General features: G+C 39.3%; 1 protein-coding gene across 1 annotated transcript; it reads right to left on the reverse strand.

Annotated features, from left to right (window-relative positions):
• Positions 1 to 2,165: 2,165 nt before the first annotated feature.
• Positions 2,166 to 6,654, reverse strand: KCNE4 (potassium voltage-gated channel subfamily E regulatory subunit 4). Its single transcript, XM_014059981.2, has 2 exons — positions 5,218 to 6,654; positions 2,166 to 4,292 (listed from the first exon to the last, which is right to left on the reverse strand). Exons 1-2 carry the CDS (start codon positions 5,267 to 5,269, stop codon positions 3,763 to 3,765), a joined length of 582 nt encoding a protein of 193 aa, XP_013915456.1. The 5' UTR covers positions 5,270 to 6,654; the 3' UTR covers positions 2,166 to 3,762.
• Between the last annotated feature and the right edge of the window lie 5,330 nt (positions 6,655 to 11,984).

An 11,984-nucleotide genomic window follows, 5' to 3' on the forward strand; every position in this document is an offset into this window, starting at 1 on the left:
TTCCCTCATCCCACTTTCTGCCTCTCCTTGTCTAGGTTTTCAGTGTCAGCATTATCACCACTTTCCCCCACTGCTGGAAGATTTCCAAATGGGGGGTTAACTAGTCATGTCTTCTCTCTCATCTTGAAAGTCTGCAGATGCCTGGCTGCTGGCTGCCGGCTGCCTGCTTGTCATCTTTGAGCAAAAGGCATTTAATAAGCACACCAGACTCACTGGCTGTTATAGTTTGCTTTAAGAAAGAGCTGGCCTTGTCAGGCTGCAGTCTCATATCAGCTTGGCCTTTCAAGGTTATCTGACCCATTCTTGCCTCCATTTCAAAAATAAGATTCTTTCCTCGTCATTATTACATCCTGTCTTCGAGGCTTCAAAAGCAGTTTGAAGGTGATTCCTGAGCATTTTCTCTTCTGCTAACCTCACAGCACTGAGAACAAAGAGCAAAAATTGCTGTCAAGATCTTAGCTTCTGCAAGACAGTAATCTTCTCACTGACCTCTCCATATGAAAAGTGGCTGAAGTAAATGCCTTTTGTCTTACCCAAGTCCATTTACTTACTTCATACAATGTGCATTGTCTGGCCATTTGCAGAAAAAGATCCCAGGGATTTCTATGAGGAAACTGCAAATGGGTCAAACTAACTCCCCCCCCTGGCCCCGAGAGGCCTGAAAACCAAAAGGAGGAGGGAGGGATGGTTGCAAGTGAGAGACACATTCCCCACGAATTCTCCAGAGACAGTATTTCAGAGACAGACAGAGCGCTTTACTGCAGTTTCCAATTTAAGCCAGTTGGCTTGGTTTTTGAACGCTGCTGGCACTAAGGAATCACAGAAGTTCAAAGCTGCTTTCAAACTGGTAGAGTCTTTCCATGGAAGTCTTCTAAGGTCCTGCCCTCTAGGTGGAGCCATGTGGAGAACTTTCTATCCAAATTGCACTATTGCCTCCTAACTGCAGGCTTTCCTGTTAAGTCTTTGCCACAGCCAAAAAAAAATAAAAATGAATCAAAGGTATTTCAGCAAGTGCACTGACTCAGTCTTTACCAAAAGTCACATGTTTTCTATTTAAGTATTTTTTTGCCTAAAGCATCTTACCCCAGTCTAGCCCTTCAAACATGTTGCACTGGAAGTATCCATCCTACATAAATTTAAGCAGAGTTATAATCCAAAACATGTAGAGCGCTCCAGGCAGGGAAATTTGATTTACATACTGTATCATGACTTCTACAAGTGATCAACAAGTTAAGAAGAATAACTGCTTGTTTCTCCTTCTTCATATGCAAGAATCCTTGTTTATTTTAAGGATTTATCAGTTGAGCAAAAGGCCCAAAATCATCCTATTATATTGTCTTTAATAACAGGTTGATGTGCAAAAAATAGCAGGGAAAGGCAATTGCAACTTAGATTCAAATTATTAGAAGATATGGTTACTCCCATAGAACTGATTCTTAATTTTAAAAAAATCAAATCTATTGTGCTAAAGAATTGCAGAAAAGACCATTGTGAATGATGGCAATGCTCATGAAAAACTAACAAAATACATTGAACCATTCACTTTTATAGCATATTAGGACTGCAAAAATCTAAATGACCTTGAGATGGCATCAAAGGATTAAAGTCATCTGTACTCTCTGTTGTCACCTAGTGTTCATTTGCTTTTCTGCAACCTAATATGGTAGGCCTACCATTTACTACTGATCACAACAGCCAAAGCAAACAAATAAACAACAAATGGTTTAGATACAGAAACTCAGTTTTGAACAGTATGCTTGACATAGACTTAAATAACAAAGTAGTCTGAAATGTTCCTGGACGAATGACATGTGTTGGAAGAATCACAGCTGATATTGCCACTTAAAATGAACCTGATCCTATAACTCCAATGAGGAGTATGGGGAACTACCAGGAAATGGTTTGCTGAAGGTAAAAAAGAAGAAAGAAGTAGTTTTGGTCACAGAAACCTTAGTCACTGCATAATCATTCCATAAAAATAACAAAAAGTTATCATTATATTTTTATTTAAATAAAATGAGGGTTAATGGAAAAATAATAGTTAAATATGGTTCAAATATATACAGTGTGGTATCAAAGTATATACACAACTGACTTTTGATTCAAGCTGAAAAGAATAGAGAGTCACCAATAAATTTGTTTCATGATAAATGAAGAAAAATGGAGAAATATACCAACTCATTTATTATTTTGAATAGTACAATTTCAGAATTCAAGTGATTCCAGGCAAAATGCCAAACATAGTTTGGCATATAACAATATTGAAAACAGTCCTTCTTGTAATATAGAAACCCCAAGATTGTTCTCATAAGACGATCAGCAAAGATAATAGCAATACATCTATTGCATTTAATGAGATTTGTAGCCACTCATCAATGAGCAAACAAACAAACAAGGTTCCTATAACATAATGATCTTGTTGACATCAGACAGACAAAATGACAATATTTTTTGATCAATAAAGTTGTTTAGCTCTGTTGGAACTGAAATTAGAATTAGAACTAAAGCCTTAAAATAGAAGTGGAAAGTAGGACTTTTACTTCATTTGTGCCTATTCCCTTTCTGTTTTCACAGACTGTATCCCATGGCAATACATATCTTTCTGCATTATTTAACTTGGAAAACTCAGAGTTTTGGCGGTGTTTCTGTTCTCATACTTATAAGCCCAATGTTGATGTCCAATGCAATACATGATGGAAGTAATGCATTTTGGGATCACTGTTACATGTATAACTTTTTAAAACCCATGTAATGTTTTAACTAATGTTTTTGTAAAATACTGTAACAATTATCATTTAAAAATTCCTGAGCTATGGTTTGAATACTTTCTAAAATGAATATATTATTTAAACCAGAAATCCAGAACCAGAAACTCACCATGTTTAAGATCAATGTTTTATACTCATTATGAATTAATGAAGAGCTGCAATAATGATAGCTACAGACCAAGAACATCCAAGTCGCCATACCGGGCCTGTTTTTGGTGCAGTTATATCTTAATTGGGCATTATAGCCCCTGGTCTTTTTGTGATTCATGACTCGTTCAGAATGACCAGGATGTTGAGCTGATTAATAGAACTAAATCATCAGTTTTATACAATGCTTACTGATCTAGAAATTAACATTAATGTAGGATTTACTTCCACAGCTGTTCTATTTGGGATAAACAATAACAACAAAAATAGCGGTTATTGTTTGTTGTTATATACTTAGAGTTACAAGTGCTGTTGTTTCAAGCCATTTCATTGTCATGCCCCCTTCCCAGTTGCTGCTCAGATATCTGTATAAATTTATTTATTCTACACAATTATACATATCTGAAAGTTAGGAAATCGTTCAAGTGGACTGCCGCTTAGTCACTGAGTGAGCAAAGATTAATTTTTGCTCTGTATTATTGCTGTTTAGTCATTTTGAGACTAGGAATGTCTCATTGAGACATTTAATAGGGTAAAATATTTGTGGCATTAGTTATCAAATCACTAGTTATTCATAAAACAGTCACATATATATCACCACTACTTTCACATTTGTACATTCAGAAATAAGCTGAAGGAAAGCCAGAATATTTCCTTCAAAGAAAAAAAAATCCTTCTCTGTCTTTAGTAACCAAGCCGTTCTGTTATATATTATATTTGGGCTTATTACTTTTCTTTCCATCTTCCGACAAAATAATGACCAATCCTGATGATGAATAGATCAATGCCAGAAGCAAAACTGATTATAATTTTTCAAAAGATGTTGAGTCTTCAGAGCCTGGAAATGCTAGGAATGTTGATGGATGCTTTCTGAAGAGCCTTCGCTACTGTCCTTGAGAAGGGCTGCTTCAGTCGATTCTCCTGTTTCATCAGCAGCCATTTCTTCTTCAATAGTGAGGTGAACATCTGGCAAGGAAGATTCACTGTTTCCCTCCAAGGAACACAAGGTACAGGAAAAAGCCGGTACCATGCTGTCTTGCAGCATGCTGATCATTGGAAACTGGACAGACCTCAGTCCTGAGACTGTTGGCAAAGACTTAACAGCTTGTCCCCATTTCCTCTGCTCGTCTTTATAAAGCAGCAGCAAGTTAGATTTCTTTTCTTTCCTCTTGGAGTTCATATAGCCTAGCATGATTCCCATTAGAAAGATTCCATAGAAGGTCATGACAATCAGGATATAAAAGTATTCATTGCCACTACCTCCATTCTTCTTAGACGGGGAAGCAAGAGAGTCAGAGCTCTCCACAGCCGGCAGGGATTGTGTTGTGTTAGGATGATCCATTGCAAACATCAAAGCTTTTGGAAGAAAACTGGATCCTGGAGAAAGTAAGAGGTTAAGGCATGAATATCATGCAAAGATGATAGGAAATTAATCCTAATGCATATGTGAACTTATAGTTAGTTTGTTAAGTTATTGTGTAGACCAATAGTTCATGGGAATTAGCTTCATAATAAACTGTCTCGTACATCACTGAAGCTTATTCTTCCTTTATGTAACCTAGTGTTATCTACTTGGACAACTTTCAAAATCACAAGTTTTTGCCACCAGCTGCCTGATCTTCTAAAACTAAAGACAGCAAAAATTGATCCCAGGAATGTTTACGGGCAAAACATGAGATCAAAGTGATAAAGAGCCCCACTATAACTTATCATAATGCAAATAATCAATTTTATAAAAATAGGTACAGTACAGCAACCGAGAAACCTACTATTAGATCAGTGAAATGTTGCTTAATTTTGTTCCCAAAACAATAATTTCACTAACCCCTGCATAAGCAGGTAATAGGCTTGAATTTGGTTCTCTTCAGTCCAAGTCCAAAACTTTAACTATACTACACTGATTCTCCTTTTTCTTCTTGCCATCCTACTCAGTCTTCCCCATGAAATGTATTAAGACAAGTTGATAACGTGGTTTACACAGTCTAAGTGCTAATAGAGATTATGATGATTTTTGGACCATTTAGTTCAAAACTACAGAATTTTGCAAACTAAAATTTCTGTTCCAGCAGTATTTCCAGTTATATACAAAGATCTCTTTACATCAGAGTTCCTTACAAAGAGAGTACGTGGCAATGAATGACTGAAAAAGCACGCCTAAATTTTTTAAAAAAGAGACAGAGTTGGTTCACAACCAAACCAGTTATTGTAGTGAAGCTTCTCATAGCTTAGTACTCAAGAACAATGGAAAAACATTATTATATTCAGTGCCTTAGACTAATTTAAAAAATGTTCAACAACTTACGTGAGCCTGCAAATAATGCCGTGCTTCCCAAAGCCCTAAGGAAACAGTACATCTGCCGGATTCCAGAAGCTCTGAAACTTTCTCTGACTGCTGCCAGAATTAATAGACTTGCTTGGATGAAATGTTATGCCACGTGACCTAGAGTATATAATAGTTTCATGCTAGAGTCAGCCCACAAACTGAAATTGCTTCCCAGTTTTAACCGGTTAAATTCCCGACACCTCTGTAAAATGAAGAACAGTGGGATGGCTGAGTCATTCTTTCCTAAACAAAGGCCAGTGCTAGAAAGTTTGGACACAAAACTTGGTCAAGCGCGGACACTTTAGGGATGAATTATGTGACTTGAGCTAAACACTGCTTTGTATGCACAGGGATAGGTTCTGCCAAAAGCAGTGAATTGTCATCAGCAGAAAACCCCTTTCATGGTGATGTGTAAGCACTGCTTCTTTCCTAGTACTATTGCAGAAGGCCTTCATAATTTACAGAAAAGTTTGACTGCATTTAAATTAAAGCTATCAAAACTTAAATTTAACCCATCCCTTGGCTTAGCCTTAGACAAAAAGGCCCACCGAGACTTGCAGAGTTAAAGTTAGGATGCTTCAGTTTACAATACTACCATGAAACATTTCATTTCATGGGATTTGCTGGTCTAGTAAAAGTGGTTAGAATGGGTATTATAAAACAGTATAAAATGGTTGGGAGTTGCAACCTGGATTACATTCCACTCAACTGTGGTTGTAAAAGGGAATTGCCTAAGGTGGTTATGAAAATAATAATCAGCATCTTGTATTAGACAAAAGACAGGTGATGTTGCCATGGGAACCAAATAATAAGCAGATCCTTTCAATACAACACACATTTAAATAGAAAAATGTATTGCAAGCATATGAAGCAGTGGACAGGGGAAAATAGATCACGGTTTGTAAAATTCTAAATTATTTGCAAAAAATGAACCAAAAACTTCAATTTTTCAGATGTTTAATACTATAAGTGATGATTATATTATCATCCTATAAAGGATAACCCACACTTCCATTTTGTTTCTGAAATGAAGAATATAGGAAAGGGCTGTTATCTCGCTGTTTTAGTCCACTGATGAGATATAGTTTTTACGTTTTCTTACCCATTCAAGCTAAGCCAAGATTTCAGTCTTTCTCCTCTGCCTGGAAAAGCTGACTTATCAGGAAATAAGGGAAGGAAAGTCCAGAGTCTGCCTAAGAGGGAGCAGACTTTGCATTCACAAACAAAGCTGGAACCCTGACAAGGCTATGTTGCAGAAAGTCAGCTTGTTCAGGAAAAGTGAGGAAAATGTCACGTTTTGGCTTAGATACATAAAATATTAGAATGTAAGCTCCCAATGAATATTTCAACTTCTGATGATTACTTTTGATGTGCACAAAGCTGGTTTATTCATTAAACTCTCCCCCCAATTTTTATGTATACATGCAATTATTTAGTTCAATATTACTCTGAATATAGAATTGGATTACTTTAACACAGTTCTAAGCAGACTTGAGGCCAGTGATTAGGAGGGTAGCTGATACACCCTAATTAGTAAAAAGCCTTTAACAAGTATGCACAAATTTATTTATTTATTTACTTACTGAATAGCATTTCTATAATATACTATTGGCTTCATACAGGAGGTCAGTGGTTAAAACCATGTAAAATCCTTACAAGTATAAAATCTATTTCTCCAAAATGCAACCCTGGCATCAGAGCATGTTCTACATTCTTCAACAATTGATTATCCAACTGTGTGCCACATCAGCAATATTAAAGGGCAAGAGTTAAATGAAGAAATAATAGTTTTGAAACCTATCCACCCTCAAGAAGGATATAAAACTCAAGTCTTTGGTGGTTTTTTGTTGGTTTTTAAATAAAGCAACCAGGAAGACATGTTCTAAACTTTATCATCCTGGAATACCATTCAACTCAAAATGAATTGTTAAATGGAAGAATTTTCTGTCAATCTTGCATTCCAGAGCAATTGCATTGCTTAAGGATTTCTATATCAGTTAAACTACCATATTTTTCAGAGTATAAGACGCACCTTTTTCTCTCAAAAGAGAGGCTGGAAATCTGGGTGTGTCTTATACACTGAATACAGCATTTTTGGCCTCCCAAAACACCATGCCCTTTGCAAAAATGGCTGTACATAGCCTTTAGGAGGCTTGTAGAGTGCCCTGGGGGCCGCGGAGGGCAAAGATGAGCGAAAAACAAACTGTTTCCCCTCCCATCCCCCAGGAGTACTCTACAAGCCTCCTAAAGGCTATGCATGCCCTTTTTTGACCAAAAAAAACAGGCCCATTTTCTCCAAAAAGGGGCATTTGTGGGAGGTCTCCAAAGTGCAAAAACTTTTTTTAAAATTTTGCCTCTTCAAAATCTTGATGTGTCTTATATTCTGGTGCAGTTGGAGTTTGGAGTTTATTCAATTTGTAGGCCACCCTATTCCCCGAAGGGACTCAGGGCGGCTGAACAAAAGCCAAGGGAGGGGAAATTACAAAAAGTAAGACAAAAACAATCAGACAATACGAAAAATTTAAAAGCACAACAGACACAGCAAATTCGAGTAGGGGGGGGGAACTCAACCCCAGGCTTGCTAGGACAGCCAGGTCTTCACGGCTGTCCGGAAGGCCCGAAGGGTGGAGAGGATCTGAATCTCCACGGGGAGCTCGTTCCAAAGGGCCGGAGCAGCCACAGAGAAGGCTCTCCTCCAAGTAGTCGCCAGCCGACATTGGCCGGCAGATGGAATACAAGGAGGCCTAATCTGTGGGATCGAATGGGTCTGTGGGAGGTAATCGGCAGAAGGCGGTCTCTCAAGTACCCAGGTCCAATACCATGTAGGGCTTTATAAGTAATAACTAGCATCCTGAAGCGTATCCGGAGACCAATAGGTAGCCAGTGCAGCTCACGGAGGATAGGTGTAACGTGGGTGTACCGAGGTGCAACCACAATCGCTCGCGCTGCTGCATTCTGGACCAGCTGGAGTCTCCAAACACTCTTCAAGGGCTGCCCCATGTAGAGTGCATTGCAGTAGTCCAGTCTTGAGGTCACGAGGACATGAGTGACTGTTGTAAGATCCTCCCGGTTCAGGTAGGGACACAATTGGTGCATCAGGCGGACCTGGGCAAACGCCCCCCTGGTCACAGCCGACAACTGATGATCTAAAGTCAGCTGTGGGTCCAGGAGGACTCCCAAATTGCGCACCCTGTCTGAGGGGCGTATAATTTCACCCCCCAGCCTGAGAGATGGAATACTAAGCCAATTTGTGGGCGGAAAAAACACAAGCCACTCGGTCTTGTCAGGATTGAGAGCCAGTCTTTTCACCCCCATCCAGACCCTCACATCCTCTAGGCACTGGCACATCACGTCAACTGCTTCACTGAGTTGGCATGGGGCAGACAGATACAATTGAGTATCGTCCGGGTATTGGTGGTATCCTATCTCGTGCCGTCAGATGATATCTCCCAGCGGCTTCATGTAAATGTTGAACAGGAGGGGGGACAGGACCGACCCCTGCTGCACCCCATAATTAAGGGGCCTAGGGGTCAACCTCTGTCCTCCAACCAACACCGACTGCGACCTGCCCGAGAGGTAGGAAGAGAACCACCGAAGAACGGTGCCTTCCACCCCACCTCTCGCAACCGTCGCAGCAGGATACCATGGTCGATGGTATTGAAGGCCGCTGAGAGGTCCAGGAGAACCAGAACGGAGGCACGGCCCCCGTCTCTGGCTCTCCAGAGATCATCGGTCAGTGCGACCAAAGCAGTTTTTGTGCTGTAGCCAGGCCTGAAACCAGATTGGAAGGCGTCTAGATAATCGGTTTCCTCCAAGGACCGACAGAGCTGAGAGGCCACCACTTTCTCAACAACCTTCCCAACAAAGGGGAGGTTGGAGACTGGACGATAGTTATTCAAAACGGCTGGATCCAAGGACGGTCTCTTCAGTAGGGGTCTCACCACCGCCTCCTTTAAGGGGGGGGAAAGACCCTTCCCGGAGAGACGCGGTCACAATCGCCTGGATCCAGCCCCGTGTCACCTCCCTGCTGTTCGTGACCAGCCGGGAGGGACATGGGTCCAGTACACAAGTGGAGGCACTCACTGCTCCGATGGCCTTGTCCACTTCCTCAGGGGTAACAGACTGAAAATCAATCCAATGATGGCGCTCAAGACCCGGTACCTTGGCTGGCTCTGCGCAATTGGAGTCCAGGTTTGCCCGAAGCTGAGCCACTTTATCCACGAGGAATTGACCGAACTCCTCAGCCTTACCTTGCAAGGGTACATTTTATATTCCTGTACATTGCAAGGGTACATTTTATATTCCTGGAAATATGGTATATTATTCAGTGAAATTCAGGAATTTGTTATTTTAAAAAGTGATGAAAAAGTAGAATTTTTCGCTTTAAATTTCACAGACTTGAAGCACTAAAATTTAGATAATCCCTAATTTATTTCTGTTACTTATTTGGTTTGTTCATAAATATATATGATTCACTATGCATTTTATCTTTGTTGAAATATGTGTAGGGATTGTTTTTCATCATAAAGTCCCCATTATTAAATACATTGATTTTTTTTTTTTAAATCCTAACTTCACAATTTGGTAAATAGTTGCCTAATTTAGATAGTATCCCTAAAGAAAAGGTAATATGAAATGGAATTTGGTATTGCTGAATAACCGAGAATTGAATTCTTGGCTAGGAGGAGGGTAGGTAGGTAGGATAAGATAAAATAGGAAAGAAAATCCTGGACTGAAGATTGCTTATACGAACTGTAAAATGTTTGCATCCTATTTGATGGAATTTAGAATATAAGGAAGCACAAATGTAAAGTCTGGCATACCCTCACCCCTTGTGGCAAAGTTATAGTTTCAGTCTTGGTTGTTGCTCTTGGCAGTAATCCAATTTATCTTGCCATGGAATGATTACCACAGTACTGTCTTATGTGTCTTTAATACTTAAATAAGGTTTTATTCGAATTTCTAAATATACCCCCTCACACTGAATCCTAAACTAACCTCACTTTATGGATTTGTGCAACACAATTTGCTGTAAGGATGTTTGGTAGATTGTTCAATGGGTTTGCCGATGAATGTGAATTGAACATGCAGACTTGTGACATGGGCATGTTTGTCAACTAGTTAGAAGCCCACTTTAAAATGTCAGTATTCTAAAAGAAATAATTTTTGACTCCTATTTTTAAAAAGTGTAAGTAGGATCAGCAAGCAGCACTTTGTTCTTTCTCATCAAATAAGGAAGAGGAGGAAGAAAAAATAAAGAAGTAGTTGAAATGCTCTGGGAAGAAAGCCAATAGAGCAAGCAGAAAACTCCCTCAAGAGTTGAAAAGGCCTATTCTACTTATAGAATAGTATTTGTAGAAAAGTTCACTCTTTATGGGGAAATGAAAATTCACCAAATTTTTCAACTGAATGACACTTTGACCATAGTCACTTACTATTACCTAAGACCGTTTCTTCAGAATAGCCTACATTATGTTCAATTTTCTACTGATGCTACAATATAATAACAGTGAATTTTTAAGAACTGGGGGAAGAATACTGATTATTTTTATTATTTATTTAATACTGATTTTTATTATTAAAAATGTAAGAAAAAAGAGACACACTTCAAACAAAAATATACCAAAAATAAGCCTCCAAAGAAAACTGAATCACGAATCATTTCAAAAGAATGAGGAAGACCAAATAAAAACTAGTACAATTGAAAAAGACTTTCTTAAGTCAATAATTTGAATAAGTTAAACATACTATATGTTACAAAAGGAAGGAAGGAAGGAAGGAAGGAAGGAAGGAAGGAAGGAAGGAAGGAAGGAAGGAAGGAAGGAAGGAAGGAAGGAAGGAAGGAAGGAAGGAAAAAAGATTATAAATTTTAGACATGGAAAATTGGTTAAATAATCTAAGCTTCTGAAATAAAAGAATGAAGATTATAAATAAAGATTTAATCAGCAAGAAAAAGTGATATCACATACAAGATCTCTCAAACACTTTTTCCCATGCAAGCACTACATTAATCTGAATTTAATGCAATAGCTCTATGTTCTGGCAATGCACGTGAACTCAGAAAACTGAGCCAGCCAACAATCATTTCAAAAGAAATATTGTAGAGATAGTTTTGCAATACTTCTGGAATTGAAGGACAGGTGTTCTCACTGGTAGGATCTGTGATCTCATCCTGGCTTCCAGGTTTTCCAATCCGCACAGAGGTCAAGGTGCCATGATGCCTTGCTATCAATACTTGTCCTCACCAGTCTCCCTGAGCATCTATGTTCCATCATGATTGAGCTGATTGTCACATTGTGGCCAATTCACTAGCTTCCGGAGTTTAAGAAGCTCCCAAATTCCTGCAAATGACTGATATTTGAATAAATATTTGAATGCCTATTAGAGAATAAGATTTGGATTTGGATTTTTGGATTTTATTATATTTATATGCTGCCCTTTTCCCCCGAAGGGGACTCAGGGCGGCTCACAACTCAAATCAGGGAAGAGGGGTACAGGCAAAAAATAAACGAAACATAACAATGCATAATTTAAAAACACACAAGAGTCATACCATTCGAGACGGGGGCAACAGCTCTTTAGCCCCAGGCCTGTCGGAACAGCCAGATTTTAAGGGCTTTGCGGGAGGCCTGGAGGGTGGTGAGGGTTCGAATCTCCATGGGGAGTTCGTTCCAGAGGGTCGGAGCAGCCACAGAGAAGGCTCTCCTCTGGGTAGTCGCCAGTCGACACTGGCCGGCGGATGGAAT

The sequence above is a fragment of the Thamnophis sirtalis genome, unplaced genomic scaffold (assembly GCF_051295495.1).
Source record: "Thamnophis sirtalis isolate CommonGarterSnake01/CBP01778 unplaced genomic scaffold, rThaSir2_p1.2 scaffold_11, whole genome shotgun sequence".
Lineage (NCBI taxonomy): Eukaryota > Metazoa > Chordata > Lepidosauria > Squamata > Natricidae > Thamnophis > Thamnophis sirtalis.

Coding starts and splice junctions, on each gene's coding strand:
- KCNE4 (XM_014059981.2), bottom strand. CDS start 5,269: ATGTACTGTTTCCTTAGGGCTTTGGGAAGCACGGCATTATTTGCAGGC. Junction 4,293..5,217: donor GGCATTATTTGCAGGCTCAC/GTAAGTTGTTGA, acceptor TACTTTCTCCAG/GATCCAGTTTTCTTCCAAAA.